The sequence below is a fragment of the Haplochromis burtoni genome, unplaced genomic scaffold, assembly GCF_018398535.1.
Source record: "Haplochromis burtoni strain Fernald_Lab_line unplaced genomic scaffold, NCSU_Asbu1 Contig_804, whole genome shotgun sequence".
Taxonomy (NCBI): Eukaryota; Metazoa; Chordata; class Actinopteri; order Cichliformes; family Cichlidae; genus Haplochromis; species Haplochromis burtoni.
The window spans coordinates 26378-49348 of record NW_024583165.1 but is presented as its reverse complement, the minus strand read 5'-3'; the positions used below and the strand labels follow the sequence as shown (position 1 = coordinate 49348).

General features: G+C 44.0%; 2 protein-coding genes across 2 annotated transcripts; one reads left to right on the top strand and one right to left on the bottom strand.

Moving 5' to 3' along the window:
* Positions 1 to 2495: 2495 nt before the first annotated feature.
* On the top strand, positions 2496 to 6585 carry metrn (meteorin, glial cell differentiation regulator). Its single transcript, XM_005950532.2, has 4 exons — positions 2496 to 2828; positions 3453 to 3886; positions 5207 to 5266; positions 5659 to 6585. Exons 1-4 carry the CDS (start codon positions 2722 to 2724, stop codon positions 5970 to 5972), a joined length of 915 nt encoding a protein of 304 aa, XP_005950594.1. The 5' UTR covers positions 2496 to 2721; the 3' UTR covers positions 5973 to 6585.
* Positions 6586 to 17563: 10978 nt separating this feature from the next.
* ccdc78 (coiled-coil domain containing 78) lies at positions 17564 to 22937 on the bottom strand. The gene is made up of 14 exons (XM_042215714.1): positions 22271 to 22937; positions 21370 to 21501; positions 21195 to 21281; positions 20741 to 21097; positions 20570 to 20620; positions 20391 to 20479; positions 20064 to 20142; positions 19794 to 19919; positions 19518 to 19714; positions 19023 to 19197; positions 18144 to 18187; positions 17960 to 18041; positions 17754 to 17854; positions 17564 to 17672 (listed from the first exon to the last, which is right to left on the bottom strand). The coding sequence occupies exons 1-14, from the start codon at positions 22415 to 22417 to the stop codon at positions 17582 to 17584; spliced, it is 1758 nt and encodes a 585-aa protein (XP_042071648.1). The 5' UTR covers positions 22418 to 22937; the 3' UTR covers positions 17564 to 17581.
* Positions 22938 to 22971: the final 34 nt, after the last annotated feature.

Sequence of the window (22971 nt, the reverse complement as noted above, 5' to 3'; positions counted from 1 at the left end):
ATGTCAAGGCCCCGTAAATACCACTAACACCACACTGCCACTACATCCTCTCTGTGTTTGGGAAGTCCCCCCTTACAGAGGAGTACAGGATTACCAAGCAAACAGACACAGGACTAACACATGCACGCAAAGTCTCGTATCTATACAACAGCACTGTTTGAAGACATTCACATTGGCATGCTGGTGAGAACGCAGCAGAAGCACAGAGAGAGGGAGAGAAGGGAGAGGAACCATTGCGGGAATCTGGTTCAGTGGTTAAAGTATGAGGACAAACAGGCAGTGTTTCATTACAGTCAAAGATGGCATTGTTCTGGATGCAGGACGGAAGCAACCAGGTCGGTCGGTTCACGTACACAACGTGACCTTTAATCGTAACTCGCTCACACAGTTTGATTGCAGCTTATGTAATTTGTTGTTCTTTCGCTGTGTGCGTCAAACACAAGGGTCCTGTGAAATCGGCGTGCCGAGTAATGCCACATCTTTGCCGCACAGGTTAAGTGCTTACTTTAAAAATATGTGATGGAGACAGAAAGAAAATCAAAAGGCCAGAATCTTAGCTTTGGACACAGCTCAAGTTATTTCACGCTGTTGGTTTTATTTTAGTGCTGCACATCAAAAAAGAAAAAAAGAAAACCACATATAGCCACATCACATAAAAGCGCTGAATGTGATCCAGGCTGGATGTAACTCCAGCTGAGGTCATAACAAGGTCACGAGGCGTGTGTGTAGCTTTTGTTTTAACAGACACGTACATGTGGAAGTGTGCAAACCTGACTGTGCACACGTGGATGCAGTGGCACGTCTTTGAAGTCTATAAGTTTAGGTACTAAATATATTCATGTGTCTTTCACCAGCTCACCACCACCAACATGGCTTTGTGCTTTAAACTCTGCTCCTTTGAAATGCCCCACAGACAGCAAAGCTCCGTCCTGCCACAGACAATAAAGCAGCTGGATTTCTGCACATGTGCCTTTGTGTTGCTCTGAGGCCTTGTCATAACTCCATCGGAGGGGTCTAGACATTTATCACACGCGCACACACGCACACAGACACACACAGGGGCGCAAGAATGCATGCACTTCCACAGAAAGCTACTCGCTCAGGGAGATGGATGGCAGCACTGGCACAAAAGAATATTTGATTTGGTTATAAGTACCGCGACATGAAAGAGAAGCACGGCGGGGGGGCGGTGAGGGCAGAGGGCACAACCAGCAGAGGTGGCTAGATCTTCATCACCATCATATATGTGTGAAAATGAGGGCAGCGTTATTGAACTACTCTGCACGTCTGCTCATTTGCCCTGTTTCAACTGATATTTACTTCTATAATAGTAGGTGTTACATAGTCGCTGCACATTTAGAGGTCTTTGAAGTGGGCCAGGGCAGGGTTGAACTACAAAATAAATCAGAGCACTGAAAAGCTTTTAGTAGACAAATATACTTAATTATAACTTTGAATAAACATGTTCTGTGTTTGCTTATATCTTACAACCATGGCTTCACCACAAAGTGGGATTTTTCTTTCTTTTTTTTGCACAAAACCAAGCTTTTCAACTCGTTCACAAAGTAGTCGTTATTTCTGTTTCTTTTAGCCAAGTTTTTATCCCGCCTCATTTAAATATTTGACCTTAACGTCAGTGCTGTGCCAAGTAAAAACAGGGCCAGTATACCGATACTTCTAATCTATAAATCATCATTCATTTTCAAATTCAAACACATTTTAATGACCCCTGTGATTTTTTTAAAATTTACAATAATTAGTTAACACAACAAAACACACCTTTCAGCTTTCCATGTAGTTTGAAACTGGGTTTTGTGTAAATACGCATGTCGCTAAAGAATTTGGGGTCACTTCTTCTTCTGCTGCTGTTTAAATGTGCTATAAGCTATAAATAAAATAGGCACTGCAGTCAACACAAAAAGGTTAATGGTGCATGTTTGAGGTATAGTTTTTCTTTTCCAAAAAAGAAAATTTAACACAAAACCAGCTTTGGTATGATCGATATTTGTATCCATCCGCAGACTTTTACTTCGCATTCATGAGTTGTGTCTGTTCTTCGGCCGAGAAATAAAACTGCAGAGCTTTCTTTAAAAGTAAGAGCATTGTTCTGAGCTACACATACACTAAAAACTTACTTTATTCATATATATATATATTTAGAATATTAAATATTAAATGAAGTACAAGCAGAAGTGACGATGTAGGATGAAGTGAAACTAATGGAGGTGATAAAACTTCTCAGTCGTGTGTGGAGGAGGAGGGGTGGGGGTGTTTTTAAACTGCAGTACTTTCTGTACACTCACTCCTCACTCAGGCCAGTTCGTTTGTATCTTGTGTGCAGACACAATAGTGAATTGTTACTCGGTTCCATCCTTGCATACAGTTACTCACTCTCAGGGTCAGACCTCCCTCCCTGCCCCCTCTGCTGGGCGAGTGGTTTAAAGTTTCTCTCGCTGTATTCTGATTGGTCCGTGAAGTTTTCCTGAGGGGGGATAAGTTCAGAGCTCCGCACCTCCACGCTCACATCGGCCCCGGAGAGTGCAGAAGCTTTATTCTCTTATCATACGCATCAGGATAAGAGGGTACAAAGTTATGGAGGTTATCAGAGGTAGATTATTATTTGTTTTATAGCCTTTTTTTTACTCACTGAGATTTAGGACATCGGCAGTTTGGAATAATCTTTTTTTCCCCCTCCACCTTACTTTGCATCATCCATCCAACATGCCCGGCTTTGGGGTTTGGATTTACGCAGTGTGGATTTTACTTTTTTGCCTTTTCCACGTGAGCCTTTCAAACTATTCCGAAGACCAATGCAGCTGGAGAGGCAGGCAAGTATTTCCCATTTGATCTGTGGTGTGTGTGAGTGTGTGTTCACTGGGCATGATGGAAAAGAGGATTTAAAAATGACCGCTCAGAGACGCTTACAGGTGCCTCCTGTTCGTGTGGTCGGTGTTTGAGTGAATGCGACAAGTCGAGACTTGTCACTGCGGTGCAGTTTAAATGTTTGCGGGGCTCTGCTGCGATTGCGCCTCTGGGGTGTCTGCGGGAGGCACGCAGGGTCAGACGGGCAGGAGACTGAAAGATTAAATCACATGCATGGAGAAAATATACACTACATGTGCAGCTGTTGGAGGCTGCTCTTTACTACAGACATGTTTTCAGTATTCAATATATATATATAATTTTTTTACATATATTTATAAATTCTAAACACTACAGTTGAGTGTAGATGCCACTCAGGGTCATCATCTCTGCAGATTAAAGTTGACTTTTAATGACATTTATTCACCAGACATCAAACTTTTATTGCTGATGTGCAGTGATCACATTTAATCCCCTCTCCCTCCATCCTGCAGCTGTGTGCAGATGTTTCAGGAAAGTTTGGCCTGAACAAACTTCATAAAAAAACTTTATTTAACCTTGTCTCCTCTCCCCTTTCCTCCTGCTCACAGCGGTTTGTCCCAGCAGCAGGGCAGCGTGGAGCAGATCTCTCTCCACTGCTCCGAGGGCACACTGGACTGGCTTTATCCCAAAGGAGCCCTGCGCCTCACCCTGTCTCCGCGCCTGCCCTCCATGGTGGTGGGCCCCAGCGGCAGCAGCTCTGGGCTCATCACTGCCTGCGTCAAGCCCTCTGAGGAGTTCCACGGAGCCCAGCTCTACCTGGAGAGAGATGGGGTCCTCGAGCTCCTGGTAGGAGACCGCCTGGAATCCTCCCCCCCGCCGAGGGTGCGCTGCTTCAGCCGCCTGCCTGGGGAGAGGGTGGCCCTCTTCCTGCAGGCTACACCGCATCAGGACATCAGCAGGAGGATCGCCTCATTTCGCTACGAGCTGAGAGGGGACTGGACAGCTCGCCTGTCCCTGGACTCCCACCCTATTAGCACTGAAGGTGAGTAGGCGAGAGCAGGTTGCACGAGGTCTGCTGTGTTGGTGCTGAAGAGGGTCTTGCTTAAGCTTGAACCTTTCTTCATATTATTTGTGTTTATGAATCAACATTTCCTCCATGAGTGGCTGCGTAACACCTTAAAGTTCACAGGTTTGTCCAAAATAGTACTTTAGCTGTATGCAGTTCTTAAATCTGTAAAAGGTCTTTTGTTTCCTTTCTGTAAAATTGGCAGATGCGAGTTTGTGATTCACCACTGACGATATTATTACCCCATAAAATCCTCTTTGAGGATGATTCATAACTGGGAACAGGCCTCTGCGGTCTGCATGGACTTTCCACGGCCGTGCAGAGAGAAGGAAGTGGCCAAACTTTTCCCCCAAAGGGTTTGAAGTAGGAGAAGGGGAGCGGTGAAGTGGGGAGGAGGGGTACAAAAGCCCAGTATGTGGGGCTTTCTCCAGAGTCCAGAGCCCTTTGAATGGCTGGCGCATGAGTATTCTGGGATTACTGCCGTTGTCTAGGCAACAGGGAGGCCTCTGCCCAGCTGAGATGCTCCCCTCTTTTGTTGAGTTGCCTCTTGTCTGTAGGAGTTTACCCCCCCCTCCACACACACACTCACACGGGCACACACTGATTAGATTTGGAAGTGGGGGGTGCTGTGGACTGGAGAGGAAGGAATCTCATTTATCAAGAGGTTTTCCAAAGAACCACAAGGAGAACTTTTAAAAAAATGCCAGAACTTTTTTTTTTTTTTCCACAGTTGAATCAGTGCAAACAGTTTTGGTCTGAAGCTTTTCTGGGCCTGATCAGTAAAACCCGCTATGAATCTTAGTGTCTTAGTAAGGCGCCAAACTATTTTTTAAAGTATTTTTTAGTTCTCAATAAAAGCTGTCAAGCCTCCACAGAAAAGTACAGGATTTTCTAAGAAGTTGGATCGGGCTTCTTTGAAGTCCTCCCCCCTCTCCCTGGCCTCTGTCTAGGCTTTGATGAGATGTGACTGCAGACACCCTGAAAGGCTTTACGGGGGGAAGTTTCATTTGGCCTGGGGTAGGAGAGCCTCACACCTTACAGCTCCTCTGGACCTCCGCTGCCAACTGGAAAAGTAGCAGCTGTTTGTTGCAGGTTTTTCTCCCCTTTGTTGCTGGGCTTTTTTGGGGGGTTTTTTTTGCACAGTTTATGGTTTGGATCACATTCCTCTGCATGTGATCTGCAAATGTACTGCCTGATTTCAAGCACATTAGCCTACAGGTTTCTTTCAGGAGTTGAGAGTCTTGTCTAAGGTCACCAAATGACTCCAGCTTTCTTTTCTTTATTTTGTCCCTCCAGACGCCTGCAGACCCTGCAACAACACTGAGATTCTGATGGCTGTTTGCACCAGTGATTTTGGTAAGTCACTACATATACATCAAACCAGACCTCTGCATCTTGAGATTGGCCCAAAGACATTGCCTCCAAATGTCCCCTTAAAAAAAGGAAAGGTTAAAGGTGAAATAGCAAATCCCCCCCCCGCAGGCACCATAGTGGACTAACCCCAGCATCACCCCCCTAGAGAAGGAGTAGTGGACTAATCTGCAGGCCTCTGATTGAGCTGTAAAGGGCTGAGGAGAAGTAGAGCTGACTGAACAAAAGTTCATTGATTAGTACGCAGGTCAGGGACTTCTTAAGGTTTTTTATCTGTTGGTAGCTCGCAGAGTCTGAACCAAGGCTTAAAACATGCATTGGATAATTATTCTGGAAATGAGCTTTAATGTTAACCTGAATATCCTCCTAATTTGCAGTGGTGCGAGGCAACATCAAGTCAGTGGAGGAGGACGAGAACTTAAGAGCGGCCGTGATCAAGGTCAGCGCCACCCGCGTGTTTCGCCAGAAGTACACACTGTTCACCGGGAACAGCCGCCTGAGCAGCCGGGGCGAGATCAGGACTCTGCTCCAGTGTGGCGTCAAACCCGGACCCGGGAGCTTCCTTTTCACCGGCCGAGTCCACTTCGGCGAGGCCTGGCTGGGCTGCGCTCCGCGCTACAAGGACTTCCAGAGGGCTTACACCGTAGCCAAAGCAGCCCAGCAGATACCATGCGAGCTGCCCGTAGACTGAGACAAAAACTCAGCTCGTCTGCTACGCAAAATTGGAAGCTGTGCTGAGCGCCAGGCCAAACTCAGCCCTGTTCCACGTTCGGGAAGAAGCCGAGACGGGCGACTGTCGGCTCGCGTAGCCTTCCCAAAGGCCTGAGGAGTGAAATGGACTTTTCAGACACCATTTCAGTGCAATACGCGGTCACTTGTTGCAAAGAGCCCAGTGGTTTTCGTGACACTGAGGGGGGACACGGCTGAAACGAAGCTTAAGCAGTGATGCCATAAAGATGGTCAAAGTAAAATGATGTAATGATGAAAAAGCTTTCCATTAATTCAGGCCTACTGAGAGTCATCGCATTGAAACTTAGGGAAAAAAAGAAAAGCTCTATAAAAAGCTCAAGGCTATCAGCTGACATCCTGTGGAGCGTACGCCACACAGGTGTTGCTGCGGTCTATTCATAATGTATTTTATCAGATAATAACAGGACAATGTGATACTTGTCTTCAGTGTTAGTTTTATGAAGGAGATTATATAAGTCCACGCTAAGAGAAACATTAAAAACAACTTGCACTGAATGAAAGGGAATGATCTAGAAAGTGTGATGCTGCAAGCACTGAAAACCAAATAAATGTTTTAAAAAAAAAAAAGCAACTATATGTAGCATAGTGAAACAACTGAGAATTTAATATATGTTCAGATAAATGCGAGCACGTACAACAGTAACAAAGCTATGGCTACCCGAGCAGGTTTCACAGCTCGATATAGTGCTGAGAGCACCTTCCTATTGTAGCCTGTCTGAGATTCATTTCTGCTTCCGTGAGGAGATGCAAACTTTATAAGTCATGTAAGATAAGACGTGTTTAATTTGCATGCAATATTTCTGCAAAACTACAGCTGACTGGACTGCCTTTGATTTTGAAGAGTATTTAAACGTAAAGAGCAAAGCTGCTTGAGTCTTGCCAAAGCAGATGTAAATCTGACTGTTGTCCTATCGCGTTCTGCTTTCTGCTCTCACATACTGATGGAAAGTAAACGCTACTCGACTCTTTATAATCAGCAAACTTCATACACTGATGATAAAAGTAAAAAACCTCTCATTGGAAGGACATTACTCTGGTTGGACGAGGCTAGCTCAAGAAAACAATAAGATATGCATTTAATGTGTGAAATGAGTTCTGTAAAGAATGATCTGATGTGCACTATATCAGCAAGGAGGAGGGGTTCGTACCAAATGACCATAATCTGCTGACGCGGTATGCCTTTAATGCGTACACTGCCATTTTTGTGTGTAAATGTGAATATAATGTGATTGTAAATATGTTCATAAGAAAGTCTAGAAAGAAAAGCATGAAAAAAGTATTGTCTCAGTATTGTGGATTATTTTTATGTTTGTCTGTGTTATTAAAATATTCTGTTAAAAAAACAGATTTCAGATGTGTGTGTTTGAGTGTTTTTCTTTAACTTTTTAAGGTTTTCTTACTCTACTGAGCTTTTCGTGCTCCCTAATCCTCTTAGAACCAAATCATTAAAACTGGTCAGCCTCCATTAGAGCATGCAAGGCTTCTTCCGTGGCTACCTTTTCTCAGAACATAAGTCACTCCAAGTGCTCATGAATCAGATTCCTGAAAGCGCAGAACAAATGGCGTGGCCGAAGAGAGCGAGAGGGCCTGAAAGGGTGGAGAGATTTAGGGACTGTTTGGGACCCTGAGGGTATTTGGACAGGGAAGGGAAGGTCGAAAAACAGCGAGAAGAATTCTGTTGTCTTCGGCCTCCCGTTTTCAGGACAGGAAGCAATAAATTGCCATTAAGGGAGTGGCACGGCAGGCCCGGCTGAGCTGAGGTGCCACACAGTCGCCTGCTTTATCCTGACCGCGTGTGCACGAGGAGACAATCGAATCAATGTGTTTTCCACTCTGCTCAGAGGTTGAGTTGCTCGGAACATGGATAGATGAGGAATCACTGTGATCACTGCTGCATAAACACCTCCAGAAAACTCTCAGATTTACTGTGAGCTGTAAAGCCATGTGGAAAAGAGCAGCTGGGGGAATTAACCTGGTGCTTAAGTTTAATTGAAAAGAATGCTTCCCACGTCTGGCTGCACTCCCGTAGAAAGGCACAGGTTTGGCGCCACTGTCTCAGGAGCTGATGTGAGTGAACCTCCAGCCTCCCCGACCATTTACTGCCTCAGTGCCCCTTTATAACATCCTTTGGCTGGGTGGCCTCGAGCTGCCAGGCTCTTCACACACACACACACACATAAAAATACTCAGCCCCCTCCCCTTCAGTCCATCTGAGCTTACTGCTGCAGAGCTGATAAGCCAAAACAAAGAGCACTCAAATTATATTCCCTACCTATACATCATGTGACATTTTGACAAAGCTCAACTTCCTGCATTGTTGTCACTTGTCTGTGACCCCAGGTTGAACCCCTTAAAAGGCCACAGTTACACTGCTCAGTTTAAATGCACACAAACAGAAAAAAAATCCCAATAAGACTTTGGGGATTGTCGTCAAATATCCTCTTTTGATGGCAGCGACTCCTTCAATGCTCAGCTTAGCAAAGCAGGAAGCACTCAAGAAAGGAGAATCCAAAGCAGTGGGAGAGTGTTCCAGGGTGCGGACTTTAGAGGGAAGTGGCCGGAGACAAAGCTCCAGAGATGAGAGTGCAGACGGGGGGAAAGGTGCGCCCAAACACGGCACAGCAGAACACCCCACCCACTGCTGCGGCTCAGCACAAGCTCTTCCTGTTATCCAGCTTGCTTTAAAAAAAAAATCAGAGGATGAATCAAACTTAATAATAAACCCGGAGGTAGTTTTGCAGTTTTCCTAATGTGAAATGATTCTGGGGATTTTTGACACAATCGCAACATAAGGCCTAAATATATGCAACAGCACTGCTTACAGCGTTATAACGTAGTTTTTTCTTGTTTCTTTGTTTTGTTTTTGGCTATTTATTAGAGCTGAAACCAGCTTTGCTTCTCTCTCTGTGGTTGTGTAACTGCCAGATCATCAGCTGCGTTTCTTACACAAACTTTCGGTACGCTCGCTGCCAGATCTCTAAGTGCGGCTTCTCACACTAATCCTTCATCTGGATCCTTTTTCCCTCGCTGGAGCTGTCTTTTCACGGGTTCGTCATCTAATCTTTCCCATAACTTGGGTCCACAGCTGCTGGTTGTTGTGCTGTCGTAGATCCAAAACAGTGGTTGCGATGCTCTGACACACACTTGACAGCGATCTCAAACCTCAGTCTCTTTGTGCCAAACGGCGCTGAAGGCTCTTAAATGACCTCTGAAGCTCTTCGGCCTCTATCCCAAAGGCTGTTACATTTTTTATCTGGTGTATAAGCTGAGGTGATGAGTTACACTGTTGCACACGTTAGGTGGTCAAAGAAGTGATGAAGACACAGCCAGGGATTTTAATGTGCTTTATTTTCCCACAGATGCAAATGGTTGTTCCATAGTTCACGGAAACTGAACATTAGCTCATACAAAACTTGGTCCATCCACCTCTTCGTTTGACTCGGTGGTTGTGATTCCTGCTGCCTCTCCATCAGCTCGGCACCAGCTGAGGATGAGTCCTTGTAGACTTCTATGACCACATTTTGGCTTCCCAGATTCCCAGCTGACAATTTCTTGTTCCCATAACACCCCGTAACAGCTGGAAGAGGTGATTTCCAAAAGGAAACTTCACTTCATGCCATGCTGATATATGCATGGAAAAACCTCTACAGCAGCATGCAACACTGTTTTTAAATCACCGATCTTTCTGCACTGAGCACTTTGGAAAAACTGGTAAGTCCACAGAGTGGAGCGACATTTGGGAGACAAAACGTAGAGTAGGCAGTTTGGGTGGGTTGAGAGGTCAAAGCAAAATAGAGAACAAGTGTATAGCGGTGCAAGAGCATGTTTATCTGCCCATGTTATCCCTCTGAAGTGCTAAAGGGTGGAGAGCGAGTAGCACCCTTTGTTCCTCGAGAGGCTGCAGATGGCTTTAATCCCTTCCAAAATGTGCACTGAAAATCAATCAAGACAGGGTGGACATGGTGTATGAGGTTGGAGGCGGGCCCTGCCGCAAAGAAACACAAGTTGGGTGAAAGAAGCGTCTTTGGTGCTTTCCCGCCAAAAAAGAAAGTATTGTAAGAAAAGACAGAGGGAATGAATTGCAACCCCCTCCAGCAAAGGCTCGCTAGCACCGCGTCGAGCTGAACACAGCTGGGGCTGACATCGCCGGCAGGGGGTACAACCACAAAAACCTCCACACACTGACATCACACCTTAATAATGCCACTTAGGGTCACTCAGTGCTCAAGGAAGGCGAGAAACATGGCAGATGGACTGATTAGGATTCATCCTTGAACAAAATTCACATCTGAATTCAAATCACTATAGCGCCAGAGCTAATAGCTGCAGTTCCTCAAATGGCCACTTGAGGCTTATTCTGAGACTGGTGTCCTATGGCACGAAGTCTATACAGGAAGACAGCCTTACAGCTTCAAACCAAGAGCGCGCCAAACAGCAGATGACATCACAGTGTCCTTTTTTGAAATATTCTCACTATGATGCGATCATGCTTGAGGTGTGACTTGCATTTCTGCACAGTTGTTTCCTGGAATAACCTCACATAGCAGCAGAATTCGGTGTTACGGGAGGACGACTGATGTCTTTGTCTCGCCTCCTCGTGCGGCTGACGTCAGCCTTCTTCATAACAAACTCCAGACAGAGGGTCGACCCACCAAAGACAAATACACCTGTTTTCAGCCGGGCCTTTAAACGCTCCCAATTAACCAACAGGATTATGGTTTTCTGACAAAAACCTCTCTGATTGTCAACACAAAAGGGAGAAACTTCCCCAGAAGATTAGCTGAATTCTTCTCTCACAAAGTGCCCACCCACTCTATCTTTCTCCCATCTAATCTTGCAGCGCAGCACTGCCTGCCTCTCCTTTTGCTCTTTATTTTGTTTTGGGCTTTTTTCGCCTGTTATCTTGCTCCGTGGAGTAGCTGTCTTGGGTTACCTCCTCAGAGACGTATTGCACTATACCTATTGTTCGAACTGTTTATTAAGGAAAGAGGTAGGCAGGAGCGAAACTGCAGTTTTGTTGTGTTACTAGTATCTCCTTGCAATGTTCTCTTGCCCAACACAGCTTCGAGGCAGGATTTGTCAGCAGATACATTTGGTGCACAGGGCTGTAAAACCTGTCTATTTCCACTGAGGAAAAACAAGTAGCTTGACACAGAAATTTTGTCGATATCAGTCGAAAAATAATGAAAAATTGTCGTTTTGTCTTGCTTCTCGAGGTTCTCTAGCTTTGGTGTAAGGTTTTGATTTCCAACCTCTGTCCTGCATGTCACAGAAAATAGCCAGCTTTTAACATAAGGGCATATTAATACATAATGTTACATCTTCTATGTTTAAGTAAGCTAAAAATCAGAAGGTCGTCTCTTTAAGTTGAATGGTGTTTATAGTTGTTCAGAACAGCCTTCCTCGAGGGAAGGGTGAAACCGGCCATCACGTGAGAGGCAGTAGACAAAATAATCCAAAAAATGAGAATAGTGGTGCACACCCTCAGACGCGTTCATGTTAGGGGTCGATTGTGTTCCACGAGCAGAAACAGCTGAGTATTGATTAAAATGAGGGAAAAAAATTAAATCAAAGCTTGACAGAGAAGTTCAAAGCCTCCTTACACTAATACCTTTGCACCATCAGCCAGACACAATGCAAGGTAGGTGTGAATGTAAACGTCATGCTTTAAAAACTAAACCTGCAGAAAGCACAGGTTCTTCAGCAGAAAGGCGTGTGTGTGTGCGTGTGTGGTGGGGGTTCATTATAAAACACTGAGTCTAGTACCAAGTGATCATTTTTTCATACGTACAATCCTTCACTAAAATCTAGTCTTACCATCTTATACTAGTCTTACTATGAGTACTTCTAGCATTTCGCTAGTTGAAAGCTAGCTGAAAAACCCATGATACTTTCTAACAATAGATTTTTAAAGAAGTTAATTACTGTGATATTTAAAAAAAGAAGCAGAGACCTCATTTATTTACTGTAATTAATCTAATGTACAAAAAAATACTATTCAGCAAAACTAGAACAAATATTTCGATTTATTTAAATTGTTATTTAGTCAGACCACCTGTCAGTTAGTTGCTTTAAGAATGCTCCAACCACAGGTACCAACATCACAAACCCAGTCGGGAGGTCTGGTTATCAGTTTAGCTGAGGTGAGGCATCGCAGACAGACATCACTTACAGCTGCCTGTATTGGCCTCCACCTGTATAATCATTAGCCTTAATAAAGTCAGTCACCCATTATTTTGGTCACTCCACGGTCTCCAACCACTGTTTCTCTTACTGTAACAAAATGAAGACTATATTGCAAATAAATGTATTTGAAATCTGATATTGAGACATAATCACTTCTCATACCTCTGCTGCTATAGCAATAATGCAGTTCAGTTTTATCTATTTTATTTATTTGGCTCAAGGTGCTTTATACTGTATGGTAAAGACCCTACAATAATACAGAGAAAAGCCCAACATTGGGAAGACCCCCTATGAGCAAGCGCTTTAGGGGACAGTAGGAAGGAAAAACTCAATTTTAAGAGGAAGAAACCTCCAGCAGAAACAAGGCTCAGAGAGACCAGTTGGGGGTGAGACACACTGTGGAGAAGAGCCAGAGATGAGTAATAACTAACGATTAAATGCAGAGTGGTGTATAAACACATGCTGAGAAAAAAACGGTTGAATGAAAAAGAAACATTCATCACTGTATCATGGGAAGCTCCCGAGTCCAAACTGGAGCTTCAGTGTATTCCTTTCAACAATATCACCAGCAGCCAAACATCCTTAAACTCAGAGACGTAACACAGAAACTTGTCGTGACTAAAAATTGCTCCTGGAATTCAGTGAAACCCAAACATTTGAAAGCGTGAAAGTCTTGAAGTACCAACGCCTGCTTTTAACATTCATAAAATCACAATTTTAACTCTTGGAATGTGGTTAAAGCGATGCTAAGTGGCTGCCGAGAACTCTTCTCGCGCTGGACGGAGTGAAAAGGGTGGGGAGGGGGAAAAAAAGTGTAACTTGTGAAAGCATTTATGCATCAGATGTGCTGACAGTCGGGCGGTGTGTTTATATTCCAACAGAGTGCACTGGCACACTGTGCATCAGCTCAGCCGCTGCAGCTTGTCTGATGTGTCAGATGCTCCCTGAGTTTCCCTGCTCATTCCAGGGGAACATGTGCGCTGGAATTCTCCCCCAATTAAGACAGGGATTAGCTGGGTCTACTGTGGGAACCTGCTGAGTGTGGGAACGCAGAGGGTCTGCCCTTCTCTCCTTCCCTCACCGACACTCAGCCTCATTCTCACTCACTCCTGTTCATCGAGCCGCCTCCCTCCCGTCTTTCTCACCCGTACTGTAACCGTTCCTCCTCTCCAGTCTTCCACACTCACTCTATCATCATTTAGCACGGCTGTTTGAAGCACACCCAGCTTAAGCTCAATTTATGAAATCTTGCTTCCCTCTCATCTTTATAGTTATGCAACCAGGACCCGTTTACAATTTTTTTTAACCCCCTTTTCTTGCAGCCACCCAGACTCTCCAAAGCCTTCAGTCCTAATTCTTCGAGGTTTCTAAAGTGCACGGCTCGTCTCTTCTGTGCACCCCTCTCCTGCCCCCTTCCCTCCTCCCTCTTAATGCCTCTCCAGCCTTCATACTGAAAGCTTGTCTGGAGGGAAGCTGAGGACTCTTGCGTGAATAGTCTCAGACTGTCAGACTGAAAGAGGGGGTGAAAAGACAGCTCATCAGAAACGACAGGTGTCTCAGAGAACGGTTACAGTTGATGTTGGTAGGTCTGCAGTTGTTGTATCGTACACTGCACGAGCGATTTATGGGAAGCTCGTAAAACAATAAAGTTCCAATGACCTCCATTAGAACTAAACATCCATGAGAACAGCGAGACCCCCCCCCATCGTCACTACATTTCTTTCTCATGATCTCGCGATGCTCTCACTATCACACCAGATTTTTCTCCCACATTCCTCGCACTCATTGTCACTTTTTCTTCCTCATTCCCACTCTTCCTCAACTTTCCTTGCGTTCCCAGAAATCCATTCCCCGTACACCCCTCGACCACACAAGGCTTGTCCGTTCCAATTACGGCAGGGCCGTGCAGCACCCCCACCACCACCACCAACCCCCTCCACCCCAGGCTCACACACAGCCCACTCTCATTAAGCTTGTATCAATTAGGCATTAACCTCCTAAAACAAAGGGGCTCTTGACGAGCGGCCCATCGCGAGCCATGTGAGGTACTTCCTCCGCATCGCTACACCCCACTTCCCATCCTCAGAACGACACATTCGTGCAACCTTTTCACCACTTTCCCACCACCAAAACAAATGCGCGCCCAAAGTATCATCGACAAAACAGAAGAGTGTAGGGAACGTAAATAAGCATCATATGTTTCCATGCAGTTGCTAATGTTGATTAGGTCATGGTCCTGCATTGCAATGATTCCATTTAAAGCTCAGTGATAATGGTCCATGCACTCCTATAGTTGCTGCGTGAATGTGACGCAGCCTTCTGTCGACAATATAAATGATATTGTTGCGTGGGTAACTTTAAACAGAACTTTTTTAAATTATTGAAACACAGCATTTTCTTCATTCACAATTCACCAAGAAACCCAGACACAGAAACAAAATAAATATGTCATGAACATAGAAAAGATAAAAATTTGAAATAAATTTGAAATGATAAATTATTGTGTATATGATTGTGTGTGCCTAAAAAGACAGAAAAAGGGAGATACAGTGTTAAATGAGCTCAGATGTGTTAATCACAGTTTTAATTTGGTATCAGTAAAGTAGAAATATTAAAGAATGTATCATAATTTAACTGAAATAAATTTCGTCTTTGTGGCGTTTAAACTGTTCACCCCTGATCAGAAATAACAGAGTTCGTTCAGTTTGGATTTTGATGCTGAAATCTAAAATGCTGCAGTCTAACCCATTACACCCATCAACCTTGGTCATGCAGGCCTAGAGACCAGTCAGTGACCTCTAGTTGCTAGGGAAAAATGTGCATTTCCCAAACCATTGGCAAGTGTTTGCTGGCAGATGCTAGCAGTCCATCCATCCACTTCTACTTATCCAGTTCAGGGTCGTGAGGGGGCTGGAGCCTATCCCAGCTACCATGAGGCAAGAGGCAGGGCACACGCTGGACAAGTCACCTAACCCCAACACCTTACACCAAACACTTAACCTACTAACCCCACTAACTGCATGTCATTGGACAGTGAGAGGAAGAGAGAACATGCAAACTCCACCCACAGAGAAAGGCCCCGACCAGAGGGTGGATTCAAACCCAAGACCTTCTTGCTGTGAGGCAAAAGTGCCATCTTCCAGTCTGCTAGCAAACAAAGCACCATATAACTCTCTACCAGTTTCACCTTGTGAAACCTCCAGGAACTTTTCACCAACCACTTGTACATTTTTCCTTAGCAACCTGTTGTTTCCAGGGGGTCACAGACTGGTCTCTAGCACAGTGTGACAGAGGCCTTAGCAATCAATTTCACAGCGACTGGCATCAACTTCCATCAGTCACTTGCCAGCCAGTCGAGGAATACATTTTTTCCCTCGTGACCGGTGGTTGCCAGATGGTCACTGACTGCTTTCGTGGGCGACTGGGGCCTTTCATAGCCTCTGCAGGCAGCAGCCTTGGACTGGCACCCACGTCTAAAAAGGAACCCAAAGTACAATTGCCTTCAAACAACATTGTTTCCAATGGCCACCAGGGGGTGACTCCTCGGGTTGCACTCTCGTACACATTTGTGTTATATCAATAAGAAATTGACTCTGTTGCTCAATTCTTTTTAAGGGTCTGAAAATTGCTATAAATAGAAGTTTTTATAATCCTTCTAAGAGAAACATCGCTATAACTGAAAAGACAAACGGCCCATCACACTGATGGTGGATTCATTTGAATGATTGCTTCTCCCCATGAGCTCATATTAACCTCACAAAGAGCTTTCTCATCAACTGAGCACCGGATTCACATAAACTCATTTGTGTTTAGTTTACAGTTTGTCTAACTGCTCGTATTTTTGGAGGTTTTGCAGGAAGCAGGCACTTTGCCTCCACTTCAACTGGAAAAAAGTCATTAACATTTTTTTCTGTATTTTACTGTCAGCCAGACTCTTCACTAAGCCATTAACGGGATTTCTGTGTGGTTTAACGCAGCTGTTACATTAAAATAACTACCAACCAATCCTTCTTGTGACACTCATTTATACTATTTAATCAAAGCCTTTGCCATAGTTTACTTGTTAGTTCCCATGAATGAAATTTTCCATTTAGATGTCTACAATCTAAATCTAATCTAATAACGGTTATGGACAGTTTTTACTTCATAATAGCGGTCACATATGTGGCAGCAGATAAATGGCAGCTCACATACTATGGAGTCAAAATTTCCCATCTTAAGGGGGGGGTCCTGGCACATTGCCTCGGGGACCAGCTGTGGTGCAGCAGAGCGCTCTGCACTTGCTATGTTACAATCTCCACTGCGTGCTCTTTATTTATTTACTAAGAGCAAATTAATTTTGTGCAAGTTTGCGGAGGTATCCGCGCTTACGCATTACGACCGGTGGCCGAGCGGCAAACCTGGATTTGATTTTCCCACAGACGGCTCTCCCACAGATAGAGAGGAGTGGTCTCCAGCGCCCAGCGTTTTGGCACAGTGACTATGTTGGCACAGACCCAAAGCTGAACACCCCCTACCCCTTTTCCCAGGGCCCTGGGAGTGTAATACATTACTAACAAAATCCCACTTCCCATTCCTCTCAAACTTTCACCCCCCCCCGCCTCTTTCTCTTCCATGGCTGGCATGCCCCCAGAAATGGGAATTGGGGTGACATGTGTATGACTCCTTCAATCTCTTCTTTTCTCATCATTTCCTCTACAGTACGGTAGCATGAACATTTAAAAAAAATAATTTTCAACGTAAAGTTTGACATTGTTTTTTTTTCTTATTTCAAAAAATGCTAAAGAGACTTTTATAATTTTAAAGTTCTGCCTGTGAACTGTGGCAGGACACCCAGCCACCAATCTCACAAGAAAAGAAAAGCAGACCCTTTCACTGTTAAAGGGATTTAAAGGGAATAGCTGCCCATTCACACCATCACTGAGGTTATAAATATGAACCCTCATTCTGGAAAAAGCCTGGCTTGTCTGCCTGACAGTTCTCAACGCTGTATTGAGGGGAAAGCATTCACAGGCGTGCATGTGTCTGGGTAACATGTAATGACATTATTCTCACCACGGTGACCCCTCATTGTCACAACGCTTTCTTCTCCCGAGCTCGTGAAATTGACATAAGCTCTACAAACATTCCAGGCATTTTTTTCTCAAGGCCAGATTCTTTGAGAGGACGGGCGCTTTCATAGCGGGGACCATCAGTGCTCGCAGCACCACCTACTGATGGGACAGGTTTAAATGCTTAAAATGAGCTGTTTAAATACACTTATACTGAGTATATTGAGATCTGAGAAAAAAAAGAGAATTTTACAAATTCATAATGTTATATATTTAATTTTATTTTGATGTTTTAATTTTATTACTTGTTTCCTTAGCATTGAGCTGATTTGGCGCTTTGGGAACGCCCCGCCTCCTCTACTGTCCCGTGTAATCCGCGCAGATGTGCGATCTCTTGTTCATACCTGCAATCAGTAGTCAAGACCAATGTAGCATGCGTCTGAGAGCCGACGTTTTATAACCTACACATCAAGCTACTTCCTGACCTGCTCAGGTGCTTTTCAATATAGTCCTGCAACTCCAGCACCTGAACCTCTGCAACTGTCGCTCTGGTCATGAGAAGGGCACGCTCCTTCTCAAAGGACACCTGTTTGAAGGAATGAAATCTTCAAATAACCTTTTATTAGCATTTTGTTTTATATTAAGTATGTAATCAGACAGTATAAAAAGCTGAACATAGTGATTTGTTTACCGGCGTGGAGTCAGTGGGCTCCTTCAGCTGTTTTCTTATGTCACCACAGGATTCTTCGAATCGCTGCTCCGGTTTGTCCAGCCTGGTAAAGTCACATTTTTCAAACATTTATTTGACAAAATCCACAGCTGACCACATTTGTCTGATAAAAATAAGAGCAAGAAAAAAAAACAGTGACACTCACTGCTGACGGTTTATATTTTGCATGGGTATTTTGAACGTAGCCACCTAAAACGGAAAAGTCAGGCTTAAGATCAGGAATGATCTTCTCTGTATGAAAATATATCCCTCACGCCATTATACCACCACTACCAGTCTGAACAGCTGATACAAGGCAGAATGGATCCATGCTTTCACCTTGTTTTTATGCAAGGTTCAGAGTCTAGCAACAGGCTCAAGACTTCTCAGACCAGGAAATGTTTTTCTGTTGTCCAGTTTTCGGGGATCTTATGTGAATTGCAGCCCCAGTTTCCTGTTCTTTGCTCACTGTGGTCTTCTGCTGGTGCAGCCCATCGTTTTTAAGTTTATCCTGAGTTTAAACTTCTTGTCTTGACTATGACTCTATACTTAAATGCATTAAATTGCTGCCCTATGATTGGCTAATTGATTTTTGTGTTAACAAGTAGTTGAACAATAATAAAGGTGTCAGTAAGTGTAATCTTTCCTTAAACTGGAAACAAGTCTAAACTTCTCATTTTAGAGAAGTCAATGAGTATTTCTCTGATTTACACTCATGTTCTCAAATAGTTATTTTTTCTGAAAGCGTATTTAAGTAAAATCGGCTCTGCATGGCACCAAGGCAGAAACAAAACTGATTCAGAGCAGCGACTTTTATATATGAGTGCTGTTACATGATCCGAATCCACCTCTGCAGCAGTGAAACAGCAGCACAAACTTTAAAGTCAATATTTTCAGTATCACCACTCCCAACAAAAGAAAGTCTCTGGCTTAATATGGGAAGTATGGAAACAAAGACGACTCCCTACAGACCGAAAATAAGCACTCACGAGACAAAACAAAAGCAAATCATTCCACTTCAAAGCAGACTTTTGCTTTGTGCTACCTGCTCCCAAGCCGCCTGCAGCTGACCTTCCAGCCTTGCTTTGTCCTGGTGCAGTTGTTGGAGCTCCTTCTCCATTGCATCTTTCAGTTCAGTTGGCTCCAAGTTGAAGTGGGCTTCTGGAGGTCCGGGATCAAGACCATTCTCTGGTTTGGCCAAGATCTGCTCCCTCTGAAGCCTAAAGACCATCATGTAGGAACAAACCAGGTATTATTACACTGCTGATGGCAGTGCTTGAGTTCAGCCCCGCCCACAGACTTCAAACAAAGATCAGACATTGCCGGGTTAGAATAACTTTGCAACAAAATAATCCAAAGTAGTCGTGTTATATTATGCTCTATGTGCAAGATTTAGCATGTCCTACATGCTGTCTCTAATTATGGGAACGTTTTCATACACACTACAATAAATTTTAGTAAATGGATCAGAACATTGTTAAACTGCAGCTCATAAACAATCATGTCTAAATAAATAGGAATGAAACAAAGAAAGCATCACCTGTATGCAATCAGGAGGGCATGATGAGTTTGGGTGATCCTCTGTAGTCTCTTCTTATACGAGCGAGCAGCAGTGGCGAGCTGCTCCTCCCTCACCCTGTAGGATAAACGAACATCCTGCAGCATGCTGTCGATGAATCCTCTCATCTTACTCGGCTCTGACGGCCTTTTACTTTCTTCAAGCCCATCGATGTAGTCCTGGATTACACAGAGCAGAGGTCTTATCAATACTGCCACGTCTTACTATCAAACCTGCTTTGTGTGTGCCGTTACTCACAGCTATGTCCTGTAAGTAGCACACGAGCCTTGTGCGATATTCCTCAATCAGCTCTTTCACCTGCAGCTGCAGCTTGGAGTTCTCCTCCTCTGCCTCCTTTAATTGTCTCTGAGAGCACATCAGGGCCTTCAAAGGAAACAGCACAAACAGAACATCATTACCCCCCACCTATAAAGTTTAAAGTTTAAACAGAGCGAGGAATGGATATACAAAGTTATCACAGCATTACAAATCAGCATATAAACAGTGGTAATAACCAGGAATGCTCACCGCACTCTGCTCAGAGACTTTCTGCTGGCTAACGTGCATTGCTCTGTGGATCTGCTGGTGCTCTTTACCCATCGCCACCCTGGTGACCAAACACAGGCCACGACCACAAGAGAGCACAAATCCAAAGAGAAGAAGCAAAGAGACCACATCACACATGCACAGAGCAAGTAAAGCCACAGCTTAGCAGAAAAAAATCAAAGAGGCAACCACAAAGCAGATGCATGTGGGGCAAACACTGGGACGCACTACATCCTGACTGGAAATGCAAAGATAATGATCTTTTATTTTCATTGAGCTTTTGCACAAGTAAATGACAAACACTCGCACACTTTCTCCTCCAGTTTCTTCTGCTGCTCCTTGTAGCTGCTCTTCATTTCCTCCAGCTTGTCTTTGATCTCATCTTGGTTTTCAAGCAGCTACGTGAGGAAGATGAATGAAAAAGCTGAGTGAGGCAGTCAGAGACTTATAAACTTCGACGGTTACTATTTTGAAACTTAAGGACTCACAGTTTTCTGCATGCTTTTTTGCTCCTTCTCCATCTCTGCTTGTTCCTCAGGCTGTCAATACAACATACAAGCATTTCAAATGAACAACATAACAAAACATGAGAATCTGTATTCTAATTCTAACAACTTAAAGTTGCTCCTTATGGTGGAGCTCGATATTTACTGCCTCACCTTGACTGTGTCATGTGACATGCGGGTGATCAAAGCCCGCACCCTGTCTAGCTCCCCATGAAGACCTTCGGTGCTGGTCTTCACACATTGATGCTGCTCCTCCAGCTGCCTGCGGAGGGCGTCCTGGGCCTGGGCCAGCACCAGCAGCTCTGCTGTGAGCGCTCCACTCTTGGCTAATTCTTTATCGTGGACCTCAGCCAGAATCTGGTAGTTCTTCTTTAGTGTGGCATATTCCTCAGTCAAGTCCTGGCCACTAGTCTCTTTCCCTTTCAGCCATGTCTCAGTGGACTGCAGTTCCCTGAGCAACCTGTCTCGCTCTATTTCCAGCTCTGTTATCACACCTTCTTGGTTAAGTACCTAACCAGAGTGAGAAGGAAAAAAAGTGCAGAAAAGGTGATTCAGGATGATCCTGTCAGCAGTCTTGTTGTGGAAGGATTTGTAGAAAAACCCTCACCTTGGTTTTCAGCTCAAATGTCTCTTCTTCATACTGTTCTCTTATCTTATTAGCCTTAATTTTCTCCTCTACAAGCTCCTTATAGATCTAAACAGACATTGGGAGAGAAAATAAAAAGGTTAGTTCTGTAGTATACACTCACAATTAAATTATGACTCATGTTTGTTTAACGCACCTTCAGTCTTTCCTCTTCACTCTGGACCAGCCTGCAGGACAGGTCTGTGTTGGAGCTGGCCAGGTGGCTCAGTCTGGTCTCCAGGTAGCCCACTTTGGTGAGGACACGCTGGTATTTGCCACGCCACTGCAACTATACATGCACACATTTTATACAGAGGGGGAAATAATTATTTGATCCCCTGAAAAACAGCGCCAAAGTATAATGCCTCCACCTCTCTGTGCTCGACTGTGGGGACGGTGTCCTTTAAGTTATACTCAGCATTTCCCTCCTTCCAAACATGACGGGTCAATTTTGGTTTCATCTGACCACACAACTTTTCTGCCAAGACTTCTCTGAATCAAACAGATAAGTTTGCCTACACATGTGCATAGGGGCCCTTACAAGATCCCACAAACAGTTGTCACCTTCACACCAAGCTTCTTTGCTGATGGTCTTGTAGCGCATTCCAGCCTTGTGCAGGTGTAAAATCCTGTCCCTGACGTTCTTTGGAAAGGTTAGAATTCTGTGGACAGGTGTGCTCTATAAATATAACAGTTACGATCAGGAGTATCATTAATTGATCAATTGGTTGGTTGGCTGTGCACCACATGGGCACACAGTCAGTTGTGGCTGGGTTAAAGGAGATCAGGTATCTCACTCAATGACATGCAAATACATTTAGAACTTTATTTAATCAGTTATTTTTTTCTAGGTTGTTTTTTCTTCTTTGTCCATTAAAACGAACCCATTATAAAACTTCGAAACTGTTAATTTCTTTGGAAGAAAGCAAACATAAAAAGCACTAGTCTTAAGGCCTCCAGTTTTGCTGCTGTGTGATCATTTCACCCTTTTTGGTAAAGCTACCTTGCCAAAAGCGAGAATACTTAGTAAGAAGACAAATGGGAAAGGTCTTACTCACATTTTCTCCTGTCAGAGCTTGAACTCGTTCCTGAAGCTGATTTGAATTTTGGTCCTGGCCGTCCATCTTTTCTTCCCCTCCACTGTCAGCTGTTGCTTGTATCCACCAACAACGTCTCCATGACTCCACAACACAAACAAAACTCATGTGTGGAAACTCTTTCTTCAGATTTCACTTAATACCAATTGTGAATAAATGTGTATTATCACCACCACATGTCACAGTAAATGTATTCTGGTGCATATTTGACCGCTCTTAGCCTGCTAACCTGTTAGTATCTAAAGTTAGCTTGGTAAAACATGAAGTACGGGTAACAGTAACAGTTTTATAAGCGACTCCGCTGTTTCTACTTATCCTTTATACTCTATTCAGTCCCTTATCAAAGAACTACGGTACAATTCTATGGACAACGGCGCCCTCTTGAGCACACAGTTGGAATAGCTGCTCTTCTATAATACTTCAACAATCTAGCTTAACAACCCAACATAGCACCATACGCTCATTATATTACATCATAACTAATGACAGGGGGTTATGCTAACTCAGCTAAACATAACAATCTTATCTCTCATACACAAAAAGTGATCATGATAATTGAAAAAAATAGAAGCACAGTCGAGGTTTCTGCTACACCTTGATACTTAAAAAAGTCTGAAAAGGTTAGAACTCCAGCAGCACTTGCGACACAAAAAACAGCTTTA